The sequence below is a fragment of the Gorilla gorilla genome, chromosome 22, assembly GCF_029281585.2.
Source record: "Gorilla gorilla gorilla isolate KB3781 chromosome 22, NHGRI_mGorGor1-v2.1_pri, whole genome shotgun sequence".
Taxonomy (NCBI): Eukaryota; Metazoa; Chordata; class Mammalia; order Primates; family Hominidae; genus Gorilla; species Gorilla gorilla.
In genome coordinates, this window is record NC_073246.2 from 32358908 (window position 1) to 32386166 (window position 27259).

Here is a 27259-nt window from a genome sequence, read left to right on the forward strand (position 1 = left end):
ACTTAGATTGCAAAACCTCACTAGCAAAATTAAGCATTTGCCAAGGGTATCTGCTGAAGGGTCTTTGAATCACTGTCTTTCAGTTTAACAGCACTTGGACAGGTATTATATCTGGTTCTCATTTCAGCTTCACAAAAGATCAATTATCCATGCTCATTATCCTGATCTGATTACATTATATATATCAAAGCTTCACTCTGTGCCCCATAAATACATACCATTATTGTGTCAATTAAAAAATAAAATAAAATAAAACATGGAATGTGTCCTAAATGTGATTGGGCCCTTAACCTATGAATTTTTCTCTCTTTCTTTTTTGATTTCTTTCTTGCTTCTTTCTTTTCTTCTCTCCATTTTTTTGCTTCCATTGTTTAGTTTCTTAATTTGAAATCAAAACTATAGTATAGACAAAAAGGTAACACTTTTTCTATGAGAAATTATTTATAAATGGTGTTCCTCTTTTAGATTTACAAAAGGATAAAAAGATTTTCTAAGATAAATAGTAGGGTTCCAAATTTGAATTTAAGTGGATCCAGACATGCCTAGTCATGTCAGACAAACTGGTGAAACAGGCTTCTCTCGCTACTTTGAAAGTTGACTGAGAAACATCGCAGAGGACGGTTCTCTCTGTGTTTACTGTTGGTGTTCCAAGATGCCTGGCCACGGGTGGTGAACTTGTAAAACAAGCCTGAAAGGAACGGAAGAATTTTTTGGGTGAGAATAAATTCCTAGAGAAAAGAGAGCCAGGCTCCTTGAACTTGACTGAGAAATGAAGCCAGAGTTGACAGCCAAGAAGGGCTCTTATCAGTAAAGACTCCTGTGTATTATTCTCATGTGACTTTGTGTCATCATCCATTCATGACAAGCCGTATAGACTATTAAGAGCCTCTAATAGGGTGCAACAAAAAAATCAGAAGGCGTCCCTCCGGCTTATCCCAATTTTTCTTTCTTTTAATTTTTTTTTAATTTTTTTACTTTTGTGGGGACATAGTAGGCACATATATTTATGAGTTACATGAGATATTTTGGTAGAGGCTTTCAAAGTGTAATAATCACATCATGGGAAATGGGGTAGCCCTGTCCTCAAGCATTTATCCTTTGTGTTACAAACAATCCAATTTTACTCTCCAAGTTATTTTAAAATGTACAATTGAATTATTATTGACTATAGTCCCCTAGTTGTGCTATCAAATACTAAGTCATTATTTATTCTTTCTATTTTTTTTTGCACCTATTAACCAGCCCCAGTCCCCTCCCCAAATACCCTTCCCAGACTTTAGTAACTGTCCTTCTATTCTCTACCTCCATGAGTTCCATTGCTTTGATTTTTAGATCCCACAAATAAGTGAGAACATATGACATTTGTCCTCCTGTGCCTGGTTTATTTCACTTAACACAAGAAACTCCCAGGATGCTGGTCTGGGCAAAAATTTCTTGAGTAATACCCAGTAAGCACAGGCAGTCAAGGCAAAAATGGACAAATGGGATCACATAAAGTTAAAAAGCTTCTGCACAGCAAATGAAACAATCAACAAAGTGAAGAGACAACCCACGGAATTGGAGAATACATTTGCAAACTACCTCCAATTTTTTGTACAACATTGTGCCACTGGGTTTCAGTGCCGCATTTCAGTGGGAGTTGCCTCAGTCAAATATCGGACAATGGCCTTCAGGGAGATGCTAAACATAGAATGTAGTTCTGAGTAGGAAATGAGTGAAACTTCCCAATCTCCTTGCCGCAACCTCAACTGAAGGTGGACAAAAAGCAAACACATGCCTGGCCAGAACAGGGGTACCAAGAAGACGTTCAGCTAACAGCAACCAACGTTGCACAGCAGAATATGAGAATGACACTGTCCTTAGTGATTCCAGGAACACTTGAGGGACACTTGAGAGGGGCTGACATCCTGAGTAAATAGACAGGCAAGTTATTTTTATCTCTTGTTAATATGATATCTTATTTGTTCTCAAGCTTCCGTTAACACAGTAAACTAGAAACATTTTCATCATATTCCACCATGGAGCCACAGATCTCACTGCCTCATAAGTAAACTTTTTATAGTAGTTGCAAAATAAAATGTTAAATATGACAATGGAAACATTGACAAGAACCAAAATATTTATACTTTACTTCATTTATTAGATAAAAGCAAAATACAAGTTTTTGCTAGGATCTTGATAGAAAGATAACATCACGGTAATGGTGGTAAGAAAAATAAAGCAAATTTAGAAGAACAAACTAGAGTAGTTATACATGAATATGATTTCAGGTGATGGATTCCGAAAGTAAAAAGACAACAAATATTCACAGAAGCAGCTTAAATCTATTTTAAAGATTTAACATAGCTAAATATCTCTCCATTGATGCTGAAGGCAATAGAATGGATTTTTGGAATGAAAGCATGGGACAGGACAAAACGTATTTGGAGGTTTCTCCTCTGCTTCCGATTTCAGCAGTTCTTTTAATAAAAGCCAGAGAATCCGTATCCTCCATAGTATGATGGGCGGCAGCAGCCATATCCATAGCCTCCAAAGCCAGAGCCATATCCGTAGCTTCCAAAGCCAGAGCCATATCCGTAGCCTCCATAGCCACAGCCAGAACCCAGTCTGCGGAAGCTGCCACATCCACAGCCATAGCCATAGCCCAGGCCACCGAAGCCTCCACAGCTATAGCCCAGGCCTCCGTAGTAGCTGCCGTAGTAGCTCATGGTGTCAGGGGTAGTGAGTTTGGTTTGCTGCTCAAGGCAAGGTCCTGAGTGTGAATGCCAGCATGTGTAGGAGGTTTATATACCCTGGTCAGAGCATGCGATAAACATGTGCCCCTCTTTTTGTGTCATTCCATGAATTATACTTGCCTGAGGCAGCTCGTTAATCTATTGTCCCCTGACAACACTCAGTAAGAATGCCTGAGCTTGTTTGGCTACCTAGTTAGGTTGTCCCTGAGCTTGCTGCTTTAATTTTATTAGAAGGGATTGCTGCTTCTTCAAAGTCTAAAACATACCAAACCTTAAATAGAATTCTTTATTACCAGTCACTTAACATCAGTCACATTAAAAATTCTTGAATTTCTATTCAAATATATTCTCATCACAAGCATTTTTGGACGTTGTTATAATTGATTCCACAAAATTTCAAGAAATAGCCAAGGTCAAGACTCTTACATTCATCAATTTCTTCATAAAGCACACATATTTTGTAGAGTGAGAAGCAAGAAAGATTTGATTCACCTGTGTATGTACCTGAAAGAAACAAATGTCACCTAATTTGTAGACTTTTAAAACTTTGATCATGCACAATTGTTATATTTATTTTGGGCCTTGCACAACAGCATGCAAAATATTTGTTTTGTTTTAAGAACATAGCACAGTTGTAGTCATAAGTGGAGAGACTCTTACAGGGATCAAAAGCCCATCTCATCTGGTCTTTCCAGAGTTTTCTATTTATATCTCAAGTCCCTTCTCCATTATATGTTCTAACCTCACTGTTACCAAAAAATGAAGATTATAATCTACCTTCATACAGAATCGTTTCTCTTTCTCTACCTTTTGTCATTAATTCATCCCTCTTGCATCTTTTGCTGATCTCACTTCAAACTTCACCCAACTTCCTTTCCTCCACAATTCATTACTATAACCAGGTAAAAGTTTGAAGTAGGTAAAATGTTCTGGCTACAACATATTTACTCAAATCATCATTCATTCTTTCCATTTAGATCTCCATAGTCAATATTTGCCCTTGTCGTTACCTATTCTGTGCCCATGTTTTTTGTTGTGCTTTGTTTTAACCGCTTTCTACTTAGCTTTTCCTGAGAAATCAACTAGATCTTCTAAGATATTGATTATGGTGTTTCTTGTTTAAAACATTTTTCAGCTCTTCAAATTATCTGAAATTTAAAAAAATATTTGTGCAACTTAGATTAACACGAAATTTTCTAAATGTAAGGGACAACTGTTAAAAATATAGAAAAGAAGGAGTAGCTCTTTAGGGAGAGTTGACCAGAGAGTCCCTCAGCTCAGCCCATAGAGTTAGAAATGCCCAAGGCTTACCTCATACCTGATTAAGCCTCATCCAGATGTACCTGTATCTTGAAACTTGGAACTCCAGAAATGTATCAGTTTTATATGACCATAATCATACTACTAAGATTTTTTTGAGATTTATGAGTAACCGAATGACACATTTTAAAATTTTTATTTTATTTAAATTTTTTATTGATACATATTTTACATACTTATTAGATACGTATGATATTTAATTGCATGCATAGAATGTATAATGTTCAAGGTAGGGTAATTGAAATATCCATCACTTTAAATATTTATCATTTCTTTATGTTGGGAATAAATCAAGCTCTCTCTTCCAGCTACTTTGAAATGTACAGTATATTGTTGTTAACTATAGTCACTCTACAATAGAACTTATACCTTTCATCCAACTTTTATCTCTCCTGCACCCACACACCCATCCCAGCATCTGATATCTATCACTCTTTTCTCTACATTCATAAGATTAATTTTTTTATCTCCCACTTATGAGTGAGAACATGTGATACCTCTCTTTCTGTGCCTGTTTATTTCTCTAAACATAATGACTTTCTGTTCAAGTCACACTTTTTTTTTTTTTTTACAATGCGGTGTTTCTCTGACCTGCTGAGTGTCAAAACAAAGTCTCATATTTAGTTGGCATTCAAAAATATTATTTGAATGAAGCATATGACTTTGACATCAATGCAAGGGCCATGAATAGCATAACATGAGCAACTTACTGGCTATTCTGGGAGATGTTGTAAGGCTGAACGCAAGTTCCAACAAGATTCCTGCTGTCAGAGTAGCATTTAACCCAACACTAGCCTTCCTCTTTGATGTCTGTGTTACTGTAACCCAATTTCATTCCATTTTTATTCTCCATTTCAGAAAATCAGTCAAGTGATACAATTCATATATACATTTCTAATGAAACACTTAGAATTATGAATAAATTACATAGCATTAAGAATTTCACATTTTCTTGTGTAGCTCTGTCAGAGCATGTGACCATGATTAAAGGCTATTTTGTTTGTTTTTGATACATAAAACTGTCTCTATATGGAAATAATATGAGACACAAATGCGAAACTTCAATAGTACAATAAACACTAAATGGATTTTCAAAGAATAAAACATATGACTACGACACGCATAGCTTATTTTGTCCACTAGCCATGTAAACTAGAAAAAAAATTTGAAGAATATGTAAAAAATCTGATTTATTTTCTGTATATGCAAGTGAAAAAAGTTTCAATGAAATTTCCTTTGAGGGGTTATTCTGTTTCTATCCATTTATTGGATCAAAAGTAGATTTGGATCATTATTGCTTTTTAAGAACTGTTAGCTCATGACCCTATTTTCTGCTCATGTTGATAGGTGGAAGAGTGAAAAATATTCTCACATTTTTCCTGGAAGTAAGGAAATTTTTGTTATAAATTTTCTATCATCTCAGAAATTATTCAATACAACCTTAAACAGCATGAAATTATAATATTGATTATAGTAATAAAAATAGCAGTAATAATTATATTGATTACTGCTTTTCAGCCCCATGGAAACTATCCCTGGGACATTATCCAAATGAGAAGAAAATGCTTCTAGTGAAATCCTATTCTACTGGGTCAGACAATATTGCTGACCTCCCATAGAGTTACTTAGCTGTATTTCCCCTGTTCAGCCCGTTGTTGTAGTACACAGAATGCCCTGAGAGCATTGACTCAAAGAAGAGGTCATGGCGCTTTGTTTTGTTTTTTAACTTAGAGTCTGATTTTAACATTGCTCATTGGTTAGTTACAATCAGAAGTAGATAAACTAAAATTTGATTGGTTTAATTCTCTGTATCACAACAATAAAAATGAAACATCAATGTTAATGTAAGAAAAAGGACCAACCTTCATAAAAGCAGTTGAGATAATTTAGCTTTTCTTACAACTATGACCAGAACTTTCAGAAGGGTTATCTGACAACAATCAAGAAGAAAATGCATAAAAAGTGAGTCTGCAAAGTATAGTCTAAAACCTGGGACTCAGGATGGCATGATTCTGATGCTAGTCTTGGCACCAATTATGATAAAAATAACATATTCTGAATTTGTGTGTCTCCAAAATTGGAATACAGCATTGCAGAATTGTAATGCCTTTTTCTGCTCCTTGTGTGATTTAATTTTTGTCCTCATTTTATTACATTTGGCGAGCTTATACAAAACATCTGCAGGCACATATCATTGCCTGAAATTCTGTTTTAGAAAAACAATATTGTTTTGGCCATTTCTTGAAAGGATGAAGTTTCACTGAAATTTATCTTCATATGTATATATATATATATGTGTGTGTGTATATATATATATATATAGAGAGAGAGAGAGAGAGACAAGTATGTATACATAATGATATTGATATGACATATAGAAATATATAAAATGATATTTATATAAAATATATACATTATATACAATATATACTATATATGTATGTATTATATATTTATATATAATATATAATAAATAAATATTTCATTAATATTTAAACATATACTTCTATATATTAGTAAATATAAATAACAAATTATCAATAATCATATTGAAATATAAAGAAAATAATATTTATTATTCATAATACATATAAATATAAAAATATATTTATTTATATTTAATATATCAATTTATGTAATATTTAAATATATACTCCTATATATTTAAATGTAATATTTAAATATATACCCCTATATATTTAAATGTAATATTTAAATATATACCCCTATATATTTAAATGTAATATTTAAATATATACCCCTATATATTTAAATGTAATATTTAAATATATACCCCTATATATTTAAATGTAATATTTAAATATATACCCCTATATATTTAAATGTAATATTTAAATATATACCCCTATATATTTAAATGTAATATTTAAATATATACCCCTATATATTTAAATGTAATATTTAAATATATACCCCTATATATTTAAATGTAATATTTAAATATATACCCCTATATATTTAAATGTAATATTTAAATATATACCCCTATATATTTAAATGTAATATTTAAATATATACCCCTATATATTTAAATGTAATATTTAAATATATACCCCTATATATTTAAATGTAATATTTAAATATATACCCCTATATATTTAAATGTAATATTTAAATATATACCCCTATATATTTAAATGTAATATTTAAATATATACCCCTATATATTTAAATGTAATATTTAAATATATACCCCTATATATTTAAATGTAATATTTAAATATATACCCCTATATATTTAAATGTAATATTTAAATATATACCCCTATATATTTAAATGTAATATTTAAATATATACTCCTATATATTTAAATGTAATATTTAAATATATACTCCTATATATTTAAATGTAATATTTAAATATATACTCCTATATATTTAAATGTAATATTTAAATACATACTTCTATATATTTAAATATACATACTTCTATATATTTAAATATTAAATGACACTTTTAGTCAGTTGAAACTACACAATATTTTGCCTCATAATAATGTTTCTGTGTGTTTATAGTCCCTACTGCGTTACAAATCCTTCAGTATAATAATGATGATAATAAAGAACACAATATTCCTATAAAAAGACAAGTGAAATGAGTTGAATGACTACAATTCACATTTTATTATCCAGTTTATCAAGGACTTTTAGGTCAGGCTTGTTTTACATGCATAACAAACTAGATGAAAGCAGAAAATTATGAATAAAGGAAGATTATATATAATGCAAAGATTCGTAGAAAAAGAGAGTTCACTTCTCTTTAAGTTTTAGGGATATGGATTATAAGATTTGTGAGAAGAAAGTTTGTTTTTATTACAGTTTTAATGATACGAATGTTGTGATGCTTAATATTAAGTGTCAATTTGACTCCGTTAAGGGATGCTAGGATAGTTGGTAAACTATTTCTGGGTTGTCTGTGAGGGTTTTTCCAGAAGGATTCATATTTTAATCTGTAGACTGAGTAAAGATCACTCTTACCAGTGTATGTGAGCATCATTTAATCTGTTGAAGACCTAAATAGAACTAAATGGGGAAGGCAAAGGGAGTTTGCTCTCTGAGCTGGGATCTTCATCCTCTCCTATCCTCACACATCAGCATTCCTGGTTAGAGCATTTGGTCTCAGATTGAAACTTAACATCATTGACTCCCCTGTTCTCTAACTTTTGGGTTTGGACTGGAACTACTAGACCAGCTTTCCTGGGCCTCTAACTTGCAAACAGCAGATCATGAGACTTCTCAGCCTCCATAATTGCATGAGTTCTTCCCTAACAGTACATATTCTTCTGTATATCTATGTATATCCTATTGATTCTGTGAAATGCTTTGTATGTGTGTCCCTGCCCATATCTCATGTCAAATTGTAACCCCTACTGTTGGAGGAGGGGCCTAGTAGAAGGTGATTGGGTATGGGGGCAATGTCTGATTGCTGTCTTGTGATGGGGTTCTCCCGAGATCTGCTTATTTAACAGTGTGTAGCACCTCCCTTGACCTCTCTCTCCTGCTGACCATGTGAAGATGTGCTTGCTTCTCCTTTGCCTTTCACCATACTTGAAAGTTTCCTGAGGCCTCTCTAGGAGAAGCCTGTGCAGCCCACAGAACTGTGAGCCAATTAAACTTATTTAATTTATAAATTACCCAGTCTCAGGTATTTCTTTATAGCAGTGTGACAATGGACTAATACAGAAAATTATTACCAGAGAAGAAGGACATTGCTATAAAGATACTTGAAAATGTGGAACGACTTTGGAACTGGGTAACAGGCAGAGGTTGGAACAGTTTGGAGAGCTCAGAAGAAGATAAGAAGATGGGAGAAAGTTTGGAACTTCCTAGAGATTTGTTAAATTGTTGTCACCAAAAGGCTGATAGTGACATGGACAATAAAGCCCAAAAGAAGTGGTCTTAGATGGAGGTGAGAAACTTATTGGGAACTGGAGAAAAGTTCGCACTTACTATGCTTTAGCAAAGAGACTGGCAGCACCGTGCCTGTGCTCTAGGGATCTGTTGAGCTTTGAACTTGAGGGAGACAATTTAGGGTATCTAGCAGATTTCTAGGCAGCAAACCATTCAAGATGTAATATGGCTACTTCTAACAGCATACCCTCATATGCTTGAACAAAGAGATTATCTGAAGCTGGAACTTATATTTCCAGAGCATAAAAGGGAAACATAGCATAAAAGTTTGGAAAATTTGCAGCCCAGCCATGTCATAGAAAACGAAATCTCATTGTTTGGGGAGAAATTCAAGCCTGCTGCAGAAATTTGCATAAGTAGAGAGGAGCCAAATGTTAATAGCCAAGACAATGGAAAAATGCCTCCAAGTCATTTCAGAGACCATTGCAGCAGCCCTTTCACCATAGGCCTGGAGGCCTAGGAGGGAAAAATGATTTTGTTGGCCAGGCCCAGGAACCCACTGCTCTGTGCAGCCTTGGGACATGTTGCCCTGAGTCCCAGACACTCAAGCTCCAGCCATCGGTAAAAGGGCTCCAGATACATCTCAGGCTGATGTTCCCAAGTGTGCAAGCCAGGAGCTGCCAAGGTTTTCACATGGTGTTAAGCCTGTGGGTGCACAGAGGGCAAGAGTTGAGGCTTGGGAGCTCCTGCCTAGATTTCAGAGGGAGTAAGAAAATGCCTAGATTTCCAGGCAGAAGTCTGCTGCAAGTGTGGAGCCCTCATGGAAAACCTCTACTAGGGCAATGTGGAGGGGAAATGTGAGTTTAGAGCCCCCACCCAGAGTCCCTACTGAGGCACTGCCTAGTGGAGCTCTGAGAAGAGGGTCACCATCCTCCAGACCCCAGAATGGTAGATCCACAAACAGCTTCCACTGTGTGCCAGGAAAAGCTGCAGATACTCAATGCAAGCCTGTGAAAGCAGCCAGGAGAACTATACCCTGCAGAGCCACAGAAGTGGAGCTGCCCAATGCCGTGGGAGTCTACCTATTGCATCGATGTGGACTGGGTGTGAGGCATGCAGTGAAAGGAGATTATTTTGAAGCTCTAATATTTAATGACTGCCCTGCTGGGTTTTGGACTTGTTTGGGGTCTATAGCCCCTTTGTTTTGGTCAATTTCTCCCTTTGGAATGGGAGCATTTACACATTTACACCTTTACCCCCATTGTATCTTAGAAGTAAGTAACTTGTTTTTAAATCCCTTCAAGATAACAGACGCTGCATCACTAGAGCAGCAGCTTAGTAGAAGCCAGTGAATCTATATCTTCTGTAGCATGATGGGCAGCAGCAGCCATCTCCATAGCCTCTGTGGCCACAACCATATCTGCATCCTTCATAGCCACAGCCATAGCCCAGTCTGCAGAAGCTGCCACATCCACAGCTGTAGCCATAGCACATGCCACCAAAGCCTCCACAGCCATAGCCCAGACCTCCACAGTAGCTGCCCTAGTAGCTCATGGTGTCAGAGATAGTGAGTTGGGTTTGCTGTCCCAGGCAAGGTCCTGAGTGTGAATATCAGCATGTTTAGGGAACGCTTATATACCCCGAGCAGAACATGTGATAAACATGTGGCCATCCTTTTGCAGCATCCCAATTTATTTATCTACTCTATACAAATAATCAGTTTGTTAGCACAAGGAGCGACACAAACTCATTAAAATCTTTGAGCTGGCTTAGCTGCATGGTTAGAATGCCCTTGAACTTATTACATTTTTTTTTAAGATGGAGTCTTGCTCTTGTCACCCACGCTGGAGTGCAATGTTGTGATTTCAGCTCACTATAAACTCCACCTCCTGGGTTCAAGTGATTCTCCTGCCCCAGCCTCCTGAGTAGCTGGGATTACAGGTGCCTGCCACCACTCTCAGCTAATTTTTATATTTTTAGTAGAGACAGGGTTTCACCATGTTGGCCAGGCTGGTCTCGAACTCCTGACTTCAGGTGATCCACACACCTTGGCCTCCCAAAGTGCTGGCATTACAGGCTTGCGCCACTGCGCCCAGCTGATACATTCTTTTTAATGACAAAATAGTCTGCATCTTCAAAGTTACACAATTTTAAAAAAATCCTAAATTCTTCATCACTAAGCATATTGAATTATTTGTATTTGACAGTGTTTTTATTAAATTTTTTCTCATTTCTCATTTTTACACCATTCCTTAGATTGTTCTATTTTACCTCCACCTAGATTCAAATAAATCGATCAAGTTTAAAACTTTTAAATCTAGTAAAGCCTTCAAATATCAAATATTTTTATTGGGTTGAGAAATTAAGGCTATTCCTCCTTCAAAAGAAAAGGAACTTTTTGAATAAATAAATTTTCTTATCAGCTGTGGTAAACACAAAGTAATGGAAAATATGTATGTAGACATAATATAAAACTACTTTAATTTTCTATATCAGCTTGCAAAACGTTGTTTTGGCTTATCAATGTAACAAAATTTATTCCAGAAACTGATATATTATCCAAGAGAATAAACTCAGCTTTACACCAGCCTGAACAGCAGTTCAAAAACATTCTCTTCAGGTGGGGTACAGTGGCTCACCCCTGTAATTCTGGAGGCCAAGGTGAGAAGATCACTTGAGATCAGGTATATTAGTTTGTTTTCACACTGCTGATAAAGACACACCTGAGACTGGGAAGAAAAATAGGTTTAATTGGACTTACAGTTCCACATGGCTCTGGAGGCCTCAGAATCATGGCAGGAGGTGAAATGTTCTTCTTACATGGTGGCGGCAAGAGAAAATGAGAAAGAAGCAAAAGCGGAAACCCCTGATAAACCCATCGGATCTCATGAGACTTACTCACTATCATGAGAATAACAAGGGAAAGACCAGCCCTCATGATTCAATTACTTCCACTTGGATCCCTCCCAGAACACATGGGAATTCTGGGAGATACAATTCAAGTTGAGATTCGGATGGGGACATGGCCAAACTATATCACCAGGAGTTTGAGAGTAGCCTGGGCAACATAGGGAGACCTTGTCTCCACCAAAAAATTAAAAAATAGCCAGGTGTGAGGTGCACACCTGTGGTTCCAGCTACTCGGGAGGCAAAGGCAGGAGGATTGTTTGATCCCTGGGAGGTCAATGCTGCAGTGAGCCATGATCATGCCACTGAGCTCCAGCCTGGGTAACAGAGTGAAACTGTCTAAAACAGACACATACACACACACACACACACACACACACACACACGAACATGAAAACAATCAAGTCTATTCTTATCGTTATACAATTTTCCAGAACTGGCTCTAAATAAAGTATTACCTAGAAACTCAGATGAGCTTGGCTTCATGCTTTACAGATACCACTTTTCTTCCACTTCCTACTCTTCCTCACTATGTATATATCAGTTCTCTTTATCAAACCTTTTCATTTTATGCTGCATTCATTCCCAATATGTACTAGTGCCAAGTAGGTATTTGTTCTTATCCATTTTTTTCCAATCAGTATTTTACCCTTCTACCCATATATTTAATTTTATCACAATATTTTTGTCCTTATGTTTTCTTTTCCAATTCTGTGTGCCTCATCTTCCTACTTTCTCTCAACCAGCAAACATAAGACATTATTTATTTATTAAGGTTATAAATTTTTAACAATATTTTATATGACTCTTAGAGTCATATAATATATCTAACAGTCTCTTAAAATTCTGATGCCTTGAAAATCTCAAATGCAAATGTGCAGTGGTGAAATAACTGAGATAGGAAGCAAGGATGTGAGGAGGGCTGGCCATGCTCCACAGATTTTCTGTGCTTACTCTAGGAAGATAGTAAATCAATCCCAAGTTTAGCTCCACCAGAATATGACCATATATTGGATTTGGGTCTTTAAGCAATACTTTGCTTTACAAGACTTTAAACATTTTGCCAAGGGTATTTTTTGTTGTTTTGTTTTCTGTTTTGCTTTGTTTTGAGGTCTATAAGCAACATTTTTGATAATGCGTTTTCTCAACTTGATTTGTTCACTACTCTTCCAAAAAATTTGTTGGATAAATGAAAGAATGAATTTTGCCTGCCTCAACATGTAGTGCATATCTAAGGTGGAATATGCACTCAAAATGGCTTTCAGGTTTTAAATGAATATTTAACTCAATATTTGCCATGGTTGTTTTCTCCTTTATCAAAATTAATTCCACCTTTATTTTCGTTCTGAAAAAGAAAACTGGACAATGTTTAAATTCTCAATGAGTAGTTGTTGAAGACAAACAATAATAAGTAAGTCTAACTACTTTAATAATCTCATGAATTCTTGGGTAAACCTGCAAGATTTTCTAACCCTCATGAAAGGCTAATGTACATTGCTATTTCCAATGCATATAACCATCTCCAAGAGAAATATCATCCAATAGATTTTACAAATTAAAGGCAAATTTTATTATTTATTACAAATAAAATATTATTTAATAAAATATGCCCTACTTTTCTTATGTATTTTCAAATAACAAAATAATAAGATATACCTCATTGTGATACACAAATACACACATATATATACATGCATATATATGATCATATAATGCTGTGAAAGATATGAACCAAAACAATCAAATACTTCTGCTTTTTTTCCTAATTAAAAAGTAGGACAATTATAGTATCTTTTGGATAGCGATTAACTTTGGAAACTGAGAAATGTTTATTTTTCAATTTTTTTCTCTTAATTCAGTGGACTCAATGAGTTGCACAATTATTTCTCTGTTATGCTATTTTGGGGATATTTTTCCAGGAAGATCATGAGTTAATTGTGAAACTCAGATCCTGTGTTGGTGTGTGAAATAATGAAAATAAAGTTTTCTACTGGCCAAATCATAACTTTGCTATATCATGCCATGACTTTGCCATATCATACCGTGAAGACCAAGTAAGATAATAGAAAAGCTAGCTGAAAAAATTATCTAAAATATTTTGAGTTAAATATGTTAATCCAGTGTGAAAAAAATTCTATACTAATTTAATAGTTACGTACATCAGTTGTTCAATGAAAATGTCAAATAAATTAATGGACAGAAGAGTATGATAGGGTGAGGTTATACCAAATACAATAATTCTTGGAAAGAAAATATACTTTCATAATTAACCTAGAAATATCATTTGATCTGTCACCATTTGCTTGCTCTTACAATAAAAAGAAAGAAATTTTGAATGGATAGAAGAATTCATTACACATTCAGAGTGAGTTGACAAATGTGATCTGAATTAAATAAAACATATATGCTTGATATATAAATATAAAGACATGTTAAGTAGGTATTCCTTTTTGTTGTTGACTTAAATCTGAATACTATCTAAATAAGAGCAAAATGTTGAAAAATATCAGATTACTAACCATTTTGCAGTTCTTTTCATTTCAATCTAGAATTATTCTTCTTTGGAGCTATCAATGTATTTATCTATCTGCATGCATGTTTATGAAGTATATGAAAAAACATAGATTCTCAACCAAGGAGATAGCTTCTCTCATTGACATCATCACTTACGTATAATTGAGTTTCATGAACAAAACAGAACCATATTGTGTTTTGAAAATAGAATGTTTTATTGGAAGATACACAGATAATTCAATCAGTTTTAAAAGCAAAAGTAGAGAATACTAGGATTATGATAGAGATGTGGGTATACAGAGAAAAAAAATTGCCTGAAATTCTGAGATGTTAAATTCTTTTGTGCAAATAGCTCCAGCATGATCTTTGTTGTCCAATGATTGAAGTCAGCTCTGGGAAAGTCCTCTTATAATTTCACACATTGTGTTGCTGGGGCAGTAGTTTAATAGAATCCAGAGAATCCATATCCTCCATAGTATGATGGGCGGTAGCAGCCATATCCGTAGCCTCCGAAGCCAGAGCCATATCCATAGCCTCCGAAGCCAGAGCCATATCCGTAGCCTCCATAGCCACAGCCAGAACCCAGTCTGCGGAAGCTGCCACATCCACAGCCATAGCCATAGCCCAGGCCACCGAAGCCTCCACAGCCATAGCCCAGGCCTCCGTAGTAGCTGCCGTAGTAGCTCATGGTGTCAGGGGTAGTGAGTTTGGTTTGCTGCTCAAGGCAAGGTCCTGAGTGTGAATGTTGACATCTGTGCAAGCATGCTTATATACCCTGACACATCACGTAACAAAACACTTGCTGCCTATTTTAGTGTAGTTGTATATGTTACACTTACCTGACCCAATCCTGACATCTGAAGAGGCCCTCAAACTCATTAAAGTGTTTGAGCTTGCATTGCTGTCTTTTCATGCTGTCCCTTTAACATATTGCATCATTTTTATGAGAAGAAATTGCTGTAGCTTCAAAGTCTATGCATACCAGACCTTAAATAGACTTCTTCGTAGGCATATTGCATTACATAGTTGGTAATGCTATGTTTTGAAATTAAATATTGCTTCATCTCTGGCTTTCCTCGAATTGTTTTGCTTCATTTATAATTAAATAACAGACTTTGGTCAAATTCAATGCTCTGAAATCTATTATATTCTTTCAGAGGTATCTGTTACCTCAGGTGAGGTCCCTTTTTAAAGGGAAGCAAACATTTGAAAGACTGGAGCCATCTGCTCACCTGCTATGCCTAACAGTAAAGAACTTCATGGGGTTAAAAAAAGTTAAAATAAAGCCATCATTCTTCTATTACTCTAGAACATTGGCCATCATAACCAATATTCTCTTTTTTTGGTTTTACTAGTTTAAAAAATAAAAACCATTTTGATTTAACAACACAACAGTATATTGCTCAAACATTAAAGTCAAATCACAGTAATCAAAAATCTATTTCCTAAGCAGCTTTACAAACTGTTGAAAATTGTTTTCACATCCCAACTCCCTTACTGGCATATTAGACATCCAAGGTGCTACCAAAAATACAGATTGTATTGCCCTCCTCCCATTCATTCCTTTTTCCTAATCCACACAATTATCCTCTTTTCTTTTCTTTTCTTTTCTTTTTTTTTTTTTTGAGACAGAATCTCGCTCTTTCGCCCAGGCTGGAGTGCAGTGGCACTGTCTCGGCTCACTGCAAGCTCCGCCACCCGGGTTCACTCCATTCTCCGGCCTCAGCCTCCGGATTAGCTGGGACTACAGGCGCCCGCCACCACGCCCAGCTAATTTTTTTTGTATTTTTAGTAGAGACGGGGTTTCACCATGTTAGCCAGGAAGGTCTCGATCTCCTGACCTCGTGATCCACCAGTCTCGGCCTCCCACAGTGCTGGGATTACAGGCGTGAGCCACCGCGCCCAGCCTCTTCTTTTCAATATATTCTTTCAGTTCCCATTAGGGTCTGGGACTAGGTGAGATGGTGAAATACATGCAATTCTTTTTGCCTCCCATCCATTTTCATTTAATACTTACTTAAATTCATATATATATAAATAAAATCTTCGATTTTTCAGATATTTTTGCCTTTATGTTACCTTTACCTATTGTGTGTTTCTTTTTTTTCCTAAAAGAAAATAGCTAACTAATCTTTACTAAGATGTTAGGTATTTATTAAAGTGTTAGATGTTAAAAATAGATGCCATCGCCAAAGACCCTGGGGAATTCAGTAAGAGACTGTTAGCATTGTGAATGTCTTAGGAATCCCCTAAAAATATGTATAATATAAAAAGACAGGATGAAGAAAATAATAATTAAAGACAAAGAGTACCTCAGCTGACTCTAAGAATTTAGTCACCTAGACCCAAGGCTGACCCCAAACCCCACCCACATATGCCCTTAACTTTAAGCTTAAATATACAATTTCTTGTTGAATTTTTATTACTTTGAATATACTGTTCAGCTTTTGATGAGTTTATAAGCAATTTTCAAATTGTGCATTTCTCCAGATAGATTTGCTGGCTGCAGTTCAATGACCAGCATGCAATAGAAACTCAATATATAAGTGTTGAATAGATGAATGAATTCTAAAGTTCTTACAGGTAAAAATCTTACATCTCATAGAAATGAACAATACTGTGAATGTATCCCACAATAAGAATTTAAAAGAGAAATTACCTCAAATAGCTTTCTTTCTTTAGAGGAACAAATAACCTATCATTTCATTTGCTTTTTGTTGCTGTTGTTTAAGGCATATTTAAAAATACTTAAATCTTAAGTATACAAGTTGGTGATATTTTTCTTATATTTATAGACCACCTATAACAAGCACACTCTAATTCCCAAAGTCTGGCGCTTGACTCTACCAGTCAATATTATTCCTTGTAGAGTAACAATTAACATCCTACATAAGGCTTTCTTGTTCTGTACTTCACTTAGGTGGTCTCATGTAGTATACTGAAACTTCCCATTTCCATCCCCAATTCTTCTGTGTGTCACTATTAGGTAGATCTCTGTCGTATGTAATGTGAATTTTGTTGTTTTAATTTCTGAAAAGTAGTCTACTACATGAATAGAGCACAACTGATTTATGATTCTGCTCTGGTAGGCCTATATTTGAGGAGTTTAGTGGTTTCAGTTTTGGTTTGGTTTGGTATTTTATTGCTAGAGTGAATAAAGAAAGCTGTTGGCCAGGCGCGGTGGCTCACGCCTGTAATCCCAGCACTTTTGGAGGCCGAGGCGGGCGGATCACGAGGTCAGGAGATCGAGACTATCCTGGCTAACATGGTGAAACCCCGTCTCTACTAAAAATACAAAAAATTAGCCGGGAGTGGTGGAGGGTACCTGTATTCCCAGCTACTCGGGAGGCTGAAGCAGGAGAATCGCTTGAACCCGGGAGGCGGAGCTTGGAGTGAGCAGAGATCGCGCCATTGCACTCCAGCCTGGGCGACAGAGCAAGACTCCATCTCAAAAAAGAAAAGAAAAGAAAAGAAAGCTGTTTTGTACCTTTTTATAAAGATTCTTTTCTTCTTTCTTTTTTTTTTTTTTTTTTTTTTTGAGAGGGAGTCTCACTCTGTCATGCAGGCTGGAGTGCAGTGGCGTTATCTCGGCTCATTGCAACCTCTGTCTGCCAGGTTCAAGCGATCCTCCTGCCTCTGCCTCCTGAGTGGCTGGGACTTCAGGTGTGCATCACCATGCCCAAATACAAAATAATTTTGTATTTTTAGTAGAACAGGGCTTCACCATGTTGGCCAGGCTGGTCTCAAACCCCTTACCTCAAGTGATCCACCCACCTCAGCCTCCCAAAGTGCTGAGATTATAGGAGTGAGCCACCAAACCCGGCTAATATCCTTATTTTTAGACCTAGGCTTTCCTATACCTTTCTTATAGCTGGGATAGGAATTGCTAATTTATATCATATCTATACTTATTTTATACATGATATATCATAAATAACAGTTATATATTATATAATATATATTTAACTTCCACAGATTCTACCAATCTCAAGATACAGTTATTACATTTACCAGTTGTTAAATTTACTGTACCAACAGGGACGTATGAGAGTTCCAGTTGCTTCACATCCTTACCTACACTGATCACTTGCAAACTCTTTAAAAAATTGACTATTTTTGTGAATACATAATGATACCTGATTATTGTTTTAATATGGTTTTATTTGATTAATAATGATATTCAACAACTTTACATATGCTTATAGGCCATTTAGATTTTTTTTTAAGTAACCGTTGAAGTATTTTGTTCACTTTTGATTGAGCTAGTGATATTTTATTATTGATTCTCAGGTGATCTTTACATATTTGGGCACAGGTTTTTTTTCAGATTTATGTATTAAAAATATTTTCATTCACTATGTAGATTTTTTTCATCTTAAAATGGTGTCTGTACATAAATAAAATGCAATAATATAGTAAACTCCCATTTTAAAATCTTTTTGTTTTATGTTTAATGTTTTTGGTCCTAATTTAAAAAATTTTGACTACCTCTCACATTGTTATTTAAAACTTTTGTCTGTTTTCTTTAAAATTTTTCTATTTTTGTGATTTTTTTAAAGGCAGTTGATGATTTGAATATTACACTTTTGTTAACTCAGGCTAAAGCAACATAATCGCAAATAAACAGGTTTCAGATACTGCCTATTTAAGTCTACCAAATATGCATCTGTTTTGGGGCTTATGGTATTGTTGTAATGTATTCTTCCTAAGAAAAGCAAAGCTATTCGCTGAAAGTAAAGATATTCTGGAATACTTATTTTAAATCCTTCAGTGATCCATAAAATCAATAAATTCAAATTCTAATAATTTGATCATACCACAGTGTACTAGAAGTATCAAATGCCTTTTCTAAGTAGTTAAATTGATTATTATACTTGTTCTTAGCTACAGAAGGCCTTTACCTGTATTGTGAGAAAATGCCACTAACAATCAGGAAAATGGAAGAGCTATTATCATATTCTGTCAAACTAAGTAGTGTAGTCCTCAAATGGAATCAATTGACCCAGTCCATGGAGAGTGTTATGTACTCTGACTAGTCTCACTGAAAGTGTGGATCTTACTAGCTGGCTGTATAAACCTATTTTTATGTTTAGTAAACAAGTCTGAGTCTTTCTAATGCTTCTTAATTTTTTATACCATTTGAATTTATCATTACTTACTAATAACTTTTATTTAGATCTAGATATGCTAGAAATTAAGAGGTTCAAGATTCATCAAAATCTTAAATAAAAAGAGGCATATACTGTGAAAAGTAGACTAATCTTCAAAACTCAGCTGTGATTGTTACACGAATATAAGACCAGAATTTTAAGATTATTGGGAAGCATCAAGAAAAGAAATATGCAATGGAATTAGGAGTCAGCATTTAAACAAATAGACAAAGAAATAAACAGAAGCCATGTGTGCCATTTCAAATTGAGACAATTTATTGCAAAGGGAACTAAGCAATTACACAGTTAGGAAAGTATAGGTAGTGGATGCCAGTAGACACGATATAGGCAATTATAACATAATAAATATTCCTAACATCTTAGATGCTATTTTTTTTAATCTTGGATTGATCTAGTGTGCCCTTGTTTGACTCAATATTTGGTTAAATTGAATGATCTTCTTATGACCTCTGATATTGTGTCCTCAGGGTAGGATTTCAGTAGAATTGAGAGAATCCATATCCTCCATAGCATGATGGGTGGCGGCAGCCATATCCATTGCCTCCAAAGCCACAGCCATAGCCCAGTCTGCGGAAGCTGCCACATCCACAGCCATAGCCATAGCCTAGGCCACCAAAGCCTCCACAGCCATAGCCCAGGCCTCTGTAATAGCTGCCATAGTAGCTCATGGTGTCAGGAGTGGTGAGTTGTTTGGCTGCTCAAGGCAAGATCCTAAGTGTGAATGGCAGCACGTGTAGAGGGAGGCTTATATACCCTGATAAGAGCATGTGATGAGTCACATGTGTACCTGTTTTTTTTTGTTTTTTGTTTGTTTGTTTGTTGTGTGTGTGTCTGTGTGTGTGTTTTAAATTAGTTACTTAACACAAGTCATTCATTTTTCCCTGGCACAAGGAGAGGCCCTCACAATCGTTAAATTGTTTGAGTTTGCTTTGTTGCTGAATTGGAGTGGCCCTTAAAAGTTATCACACCACTTAATGAGAAGAAATTGCTGTATCTAAAGTCTTGGCATACCAGATCCTAAATAGATTTCTTCATAGCTAGACATATTGCGTATTACAAATGAAATTAAATGAAGGTTATATGTTCCTCTAAAGTCAGATGCTATTGGAGCTCATTTCTTTGTCTTCTTTATTTTGCCCAGACTGGTCTCAAGCTACTGGGCTCAAGTGACCCTCCTCCCTCAACCCCCAAAGTGCTGAGATTAGAGGCATAAGCCACCTCACCCAGCCTTCATTTCATCTTTATATCCCTATTGTTCAGATGTAGCCAGAGAATTACTCATGCCTTTGAGAAGCATAGACTTTAGAATTTATTCATCCTTTCAGCATTTATGTATTGTGTTGTTACTACAAGGTAATTATTGCAAAGAGGCATGCAAATTCAGTTGTGAAAGCACAACATTTGGAAATTACTTATAAGACTAAAAATAACTGATCACTGTATTTGAGATCGTATAAGGTTAAAAAGAACTTAAAAGCTCAAAGTTGAAATTAAGGGCACAGCTGAATTAACAATATTTGGGGTCACCTGTGGCTGTATGTGACTAAATTCTTGGAGTCAACTGAGGACTTGCACCCTTAGTTATTTCTTCTGCCTGTTATCTTGTAATATTATACCTACATTTTGGAGATTCTGAAAACATTTCTAATGTTAATGGTATCTTATTGAATTTCAAAGAGCCCTTAGATTTAAATTATCTTTTTATATATCCTATACCTTAATAAACATTTAACAACTTAGTGGACTAGCATGGTACTTCCTGAGAAGAAAAAGGTGTGTGTGTGTGTGTGTGTGTGTGTGTGTGTGATGAATTTGATGAATTTTTGCATATGTGCATACACTACCTACACCAAGCACACTCTAATCTCCAGAATGTTTCCATTGTTCCATTATGGCAAATATCATTCCCTAGAGATAATCTTCTTTCCAGTTTTTAACACCAGCTTCAAAAGATCTTGTCAATAGTATTCTAAATTTACAGTCTCATCAGCAATGTAGAAATGTATAGTCTCATGAGCAATGTAAGAAAATACTAGTTGTTCCATATATTTGATAATGCTTGTCATTTTTAGACTTTAATTTTGACTATTCTTGTGGGCATTTAGTAATATCCAAGTATTGATTTAATTTAGTTTTTGCCTGATGAGTTATGATACTGACCACCATTTTATATGTGTATTGGCCATTTAGATATTCTCTTTTTAAAAGTACCTGCTCATGTATTTCATCCATTTTTAAGTGGGTTTGTTATATTCTAGCACTGATTTGTGGGAGCTTTTTACATACTTGGATACAGGTATTTTGTAAAAGTCTGGTTTTGAAAATATTTTCTCCCAGCATGTGGTTTGTTTTTTCACTTTCAATTAATGTTTATATGTAAATAGATTATCTTAATATCAGATAAAATTTTTTAATATTTGTATTTTATGTTTAATGCTTTTTTGTCCTAATTGAGAAACTTTTGATTACCTCACATCTTATTCTTAATTTCTTTGTCTTGTCTTTTCAGAACCTGTTCCATTTTTATGGAGTATCCTAAATCAAAAGATAGTGACTAATTTGAATATTAAATTCTCATTATTTCAGTTGGAAGCTATAAAATCACAAATAAACAGGTTTAATGTTATCACGCTGCCTATTTTTCTCTGTCAGATCTTTGCTCAGTTGCGGGGCTAATGATCCTACGATGCATTTTCTCTAGACCAGGTGACAGCTTTTCCTTGGTAGGAAATGTATTCTGAAGGTATTCTTTTAATTTCAACACAAATCAATACAATCTAACAACTAGAGATGTAATAATATGATAAAATTGCATTAAATTAAAAGTGGTACTTTCTCTAAACGGTTATATTAATTGTTCTTCTTTTGACATAGATAGCCTTTCTTCAGACTGTGATGCCATTGACCACTTAGGGAGTAAAAAGTTTTCATGTGAAATTCTGTCATACTCAGTAAAACTAAATAGTACAGCCCTGCAATGGAGACACTAAGATATTTTTACCGAGATCTATTTATGGCAAAACTGCAACATCTCACTTGAATTGAATGAAAGAATTGGTCATAGCATCTAGCTAAGCAAATCCATCCATAAGTTCAGTAAACAAGCCAGAGTTTTTCAAATGCGTTATGATTTCTTTTAAATATTAAAATATTGGATTTTCACTATTAACAAGTTCTTTTTACACAGATAAAGCTACATTAGAAATTGCTAAGTTCAAGATTCTACAACAGAGTGTTTACAAATGAAATTAAATAGAGGTGGTCATTTGGCCATGATAATTAAACTCTTCAGATGCACGTGAACAGAGCCTTCAAGATGCTTCATGTGACAACACACAAGAAGAGAAGTAAAAAACGAATGGAACAGTGAGCATGGGGAAGTAGAATGCCTGATACTCAGTAAAACTGGGTTCTGGTCTGGGCTGTCCTTGTCATGCCATTTTTGATCCTTAGCAAATGATTTCACTTTTTGGAGATCTTTTCCCGTTCAAGATGGTATTAGGGTAAGCACTGGGAAAACTTTATAGTAGTTCCCCTGCACGCTCCACAGTTCTTTTATATTATTTTCCTGGCATTTTTGAATTTGCTTGACTCCAACTAAAGACATTCACTTTTATTTCAGTACTGAAATATATTATTCTTGAAACATAATAATATGTTATTGCATATTTTTCATGGGCAAGATACTTATCTGAAATACCAACACGAAAAGGCCCACATTTGCTTGTTAAAGGTTAAAAGAGACTTGGCTAGAGTGTATAAAGCTTCAGGTCAGTCACAGCCTTAATATGAATTACTTCACAAGTGATGGCAACGATTTCTATATTTCCTAGGTGTGTTGCAAAATATAAATGTGCTGATAATATGAAAGTACAACTTCGTGTCACACCACGATGGACCAGGAATAAAACATGATAGAAAGTCACAAAAGGGCTGGGTGCGGTGGTGGCTCATGCCTGTCAACCCAGCACTTTGGGAGGTTGAGGCGGGCAGTTCACCAGGTCAGGCGATTGAGACCATCCTGGCTAACACGGTGAAACCCCTTCTCTACTAAAAATACAAAAAATTGGCCAGGCGTGGTGGCGGGTGCCTGTAATCCCAGCTACTTGGGAGGCTGAGGCAGGAGAATGGCGTGAACCTGGGAGGTGGAGCTTGCAGTGAGCCGAGATTGCACCACTGCACTCCAGCCTGGGTGACAGAGCAAGACTCCATCTCAAAAAAAAAAAAAAAAAAAAGTCACAAAAAGAAGTTCTTTTTCAGTGTATATTCAGATATATACCTTGTTTTATCAGCACTTTTCTTACCATTAAAGGGGCCATATAAACATACATTTTGAACAAACTATAGAAATACATACTCTTCATGTTGGTCTCCATTTAAATGTGAAAGTTTATGAAGTTGGTATTTCAGGGCTGAATTTAAACACTAACATGATCTCACTGAAAGCATTGAAATGAAAAAGATATGGTCAATATGGCGCAGTGTTCCAAAGAAAAAGGCTTCTTTTTGATTGAGTGTTATGGTTTTCATTTTTGCATGTACAGTTTACCTTTGGACAAAACGGGCTTGGACTGAGTGAATCCACTCATACTGAGATTTTGTTCTACCTCTGCCACTCCTGAGATAGCAAGACCATTGTCCCCATTCCTCCTCCTCCTCAGCCTATTCAATGTGAGGATAAAGACCTTTATGATGAGTCGCTTCCACCTGACAAACAGTAAATATAAATTCTCTTCCTTATTATTTTCATAACATTTTCTTTTCTCTTATTTATTTTATTGTAAGAATACAGTATATAATGCATATAAAATACAAAATATGTGTTAATCAACTGTTTATGTTATCAGCGAGGCTTCCAGTCAACAATTGGCTACCAGTAGTTAGGTTTCTGGAGAGTCAAAAGTTATATGTGGATTTTCAACTGCATGGGGGAGTCAGTACCGCTAACCCCTACATTATTCAAGGGTCAACTGTGACCTTTGAATGTGAATATATACATGCACACACATACATACAGCTATATAGATAGGTGCATGTATATACAAAATTATTTTGTTATATATAATATACTTCTATATGTATAGTAGTTTGTTCTTTTTTCACTGGATATAATTACAAATAACCACTTTGCCATTTTGAGTCAAGCAAAAAACAAAAGTCATGTATTTGCTTTCAGTTAGCATAATTTATTCTAAAAGGAACAGAGAAACCCCACAGTTATAAAGGTACAAGTAAGACACATCCAGAGACATAAAGCAAAGAATTATGGAATGATAGGTATTCTTAAACCTCTTAGATGCTAACTGCTCTTGATCTTGGCTTGATCCAGGGTGACCTCGTTTGTTATTGCAGTCAGGTTTGGGTGATCTTCTTATGTCCTCTCATGTTAGGTTGTCAGGGAAGGATTTCAATAAAATCCAGAGAATCCATATCCTCCATAGCATGATGGGCGGCAGCTGCGGTATCCATAGCCTCCGAAGCCAGAGCCGTATCCGTAGCCTCCGTAGCCACCGCCATAGCCCAGTCTGCGGAAGCTGCCACATCCACAGCCATAGCCATAGCCCAGGTCATCGAAGCCTCCGTAGCCGTAGCCCAGGCCTCCATAGTAGTTGCCGTAGTAGTTCATGGTGTCAGGAGTGGTGAGCTGGTATGCTGCTCAAGGCAAGATCCTGAGTGTGAACACCAGCATGTGTAGGAGGCTTATATACCCCGGTCAGAGCGTGTGATGAGTCATCTGTATACCGTCCTTGCTATAGTTATTTGTATTACGTTTGATGTTACAACGCATTTATCTATTGTCTTCTGATGTAGGGAGAGGCCCTCATTCTCATTAAAATATTTCAGCTTACTTAATGTCTTATTCAGGACACGATTGAACTTACTGCTTTGCTTTTATGAAAAGAAATGGCTTACTGTTCAAAATATGCACATTCCAAATGCTCAACAGAATTGCCTATTACCAGGTGTATTACATCATCTACACTTTATGGTATTCGTTTTATAATGAATAATTTCCTTTGCCCGTCATCTTCCAAACTGATAACTTCATATTCAACTAAATTTACAGCTGTTTTTTCAATTTACAGATGTTAAATCTGTAGTTTTAAAAAGCAAACTTATTTATCAAGGTGAGGTCTTCAGAAAGTGCCTATATGCACAATACAGGAAAACATTTGAAATCAAAATGATTTTAATGCCCCGCTGTGTACAATCGCCAAAGGACTCAAAAAAAGAGAGTGTATGCTGATTTTTAGCATTTTATTCACAATAACATTTATACTATTTTTGACTTTGCACACCAGCTTCAGAACCTTTTGGTTGCAAAATACATAAGAATCAATTTCAGAAATTGAGGGCACAAAATCCATCTCCTACGCAGACTTATCAGAGTAGCACTTTAGTTTTCCATTCAAGTCCTGAAACTCTCCTTTATAATTGGTTTTATTCAAAGTCCTGGTAAAATTGCAGATTGCGTCTGCCTCTGTTTTGCACATTCCAGTCAATTACTTTCCTTCTTTATCCTTTTTCAGTAGTGTATATATGACCTCTATTTCCTTTCTCATTTCAGCTTTTATTCTTCTTCCCATTTTCTCAATGTCTATAGAAACAGCCAGGTAGAAGTTTATTGCATACATTTCCCCAATGCCCTCTGTCTTCCATCGACTTATCTCAAGGCTTTTTTTTTTCTATCTCCTCTTTGTATTCATTGTAACATCTTTCCTGATTTTTTTGTTTGTTTGTTTTTTGAGACGGAGTCTCGCTCTGTCGCCCAGTCTGGAGTGCAGTGGCACCATCTCGGCTTACTACAAGCTCCGCCTCCCGGGTTCACGCCATTCTCCTGCCTCAACCTCCCCAGTAGCTGGGACTACAGGTGCCCGCCATCACGCCTGGCTATTTTTTTTGGATTTTTAGTACAGACGGGGTTTCACCATGTTAGCCAGAATGGTCTTGATCTCCTGATCTCGTGATCTGCCCGCCTCGGCCCCCCAAAGTGCTAGGATTACAGGCGTGATTCTGATGTTCTTCTATGTCTATCCTGTACTCATTTATTCTGAGGTAATTTCTAACCACTGCCTACTGATCTGTTAATAGTTCATTAAAATATCATTTTTAAAGCTTTCTATTTTTGTACTTACTAAACATCCTCACCTCCCACCCCAGCAAAAATACTTAGAAATAATGAATAAGACCTACTATTTGATAGCACAATAGGGTGACTATAGTCAATAACAACTTAATTGTACATTTTAAAATGTCTTGAGTAAAATTAGACTGTTTGTAACTCAACAGATAAATACTTGAGGGGATGGGTTTTTAAAAATGTACTCCAACTCCTATGGCTTTCTGAAATTTAAAAGGTATCCTAAAATTCAAATTGTCTTCAAAGTTTTCAAAATAAAGGCACCATGGTGAAATGGCACAGAATAGAGAAACATATGTAAAGAAATTTGCCCTGGGCTTCATAGAGTTCCTCAGCTGACTTTGTTGAGTTAGTGAAACAGATACAACATTGAGCCTACTCTTGATTAATCTCCATGCAGCACCTGTCTCTTGGCTTCGACAACTAAAAATTCATTTAATTTACATGACTTTGAACATGCTGGTGAGTTTTTGTGAGATTTATAAGTATTTTATCAAACATAAATTTCCTAAAAGGAATGCTTCAGTTCTTCTAAGCAACAGACTAGGGAATTAAAAATTGTTTATTGAAGAAATTCTAAGTAAATTGACAGTAACTAC

General features: G+C 35.7%; 4 protein-coding genes across 5 annotated transcripts; all 4 read right to left on the reverse strand.

Moving 5' to 3' along the window:
* Positions 1–2146: 2146 nt before the first annotated feature.
* On the reverse strand, positions 2147–2745 carry LOC115931863 (keratin-associated protein 19-3-like). The gene has a single exon (XM_055373841.2). It carries the CDS (start codon positions 2706–2708, stop codon positions 2463–2465), a length of 246 nt encoding a protein of 81 aa, XP_055229816.1. The 5' UTR covers positions 2709–2745; the 3' UTR covers positions 2147–2462.
* A 7371-nt stretch (positions 2746–10116) lies between these two features.
* KRTAP19-2 (keratin associated protein 19-2) lies at positions 10117–10509 on the reverse strand. The gene has a single exon (XM_031005246.2). The coding sequence runs from the start codon at positions 10419–10421 to the stop codon at positions 10263–10265; it is 159 nt and encodes a 52-aa protein (XP_030861106.1). The 5' UTR covers positions 10422–10509; the 3' UTR covers positions 10117–10262.
* Positions 10510–14539: 4030 nt separating this feature from the next.
* On the reverse strand, positions 14540–20187 carry LOC109024460 (keratin-associated protein 19-3). Of its 2 annotated transcripts, XM_031005245.2 has the most exons (2): positions 20103–20187; positions 14547–14882 (listed from the first exon to the last, which is right to left on the reverse strand). In XM_031005245.2, exons 1-2 carry the CDS (start codon positions 20185–20187, stop codon positions 14791–14793), a joined length of 177 nt encoding a protein of 58 aa, XP_030861105.1. In that variant the 3' UTR covers positions 14547–14790. The 2 variants fall into 2 exon arrangements, with proteins under 2 accessions (XP_004062722.1, XP_030861105.1); XM_004062674.4 differs by lacking the exon at positions 20103–20187 and having other exon boundaries at positions 14540–15092.
* Positions 20188–24689: 4502 nt separating this feature from the next.
* KRTAP19-5 (keratin associated protein 19-5) lies at positions 24690–25196 on the reverse strand. Its single transcript, XM_019019960.3, has one exon. It carries the CDS (start codon positions 25143–25145, stop codon positions 24927–24929), a length of 219 nt encoding a protein of 72 aa, XP_018875505.1. The 5' UTR covers positions 25146–25196; the 3' UTR covers positions 24690–24926.
* Between the last annotated feature and the right edge of the window lie 2063 nt (positions 25197–27259).

What these genes read in the sequence shown, in the direction of transcription:
- KRTAP19-5 (XM_019019960.3), bottom strand. Translation starts at nt 25,145, where the DNA reads ATGAACTACTACGGCAACTACTATGGAGGCCTGGGCTACGGCTACGGA.
- LOC109024460 (XM_004062674.4), bottom strand. Translation starts at nt 15,036, where the DNA reads ATGAGCTACTACGGCAGCTACTACGGAGGCCTGGGCTATGGCTGTGGA.
- LOC115931863 (XM_055373841.2), bottom strand. Translation starts at nt 2,708, where the DNA reads ATGAGCTACTACGGCAGCTACTACGGAGGCCTGGGCTATAGCTGTGGA.
- KRTAP19-2 (XM_031005246.2), bottom strand. Translation starts at nt 10,421, where the DNA reads ATGTGCTATGGCTACAGCTGTGGATGTGGCAGCTTCTGCAGACTGGGC.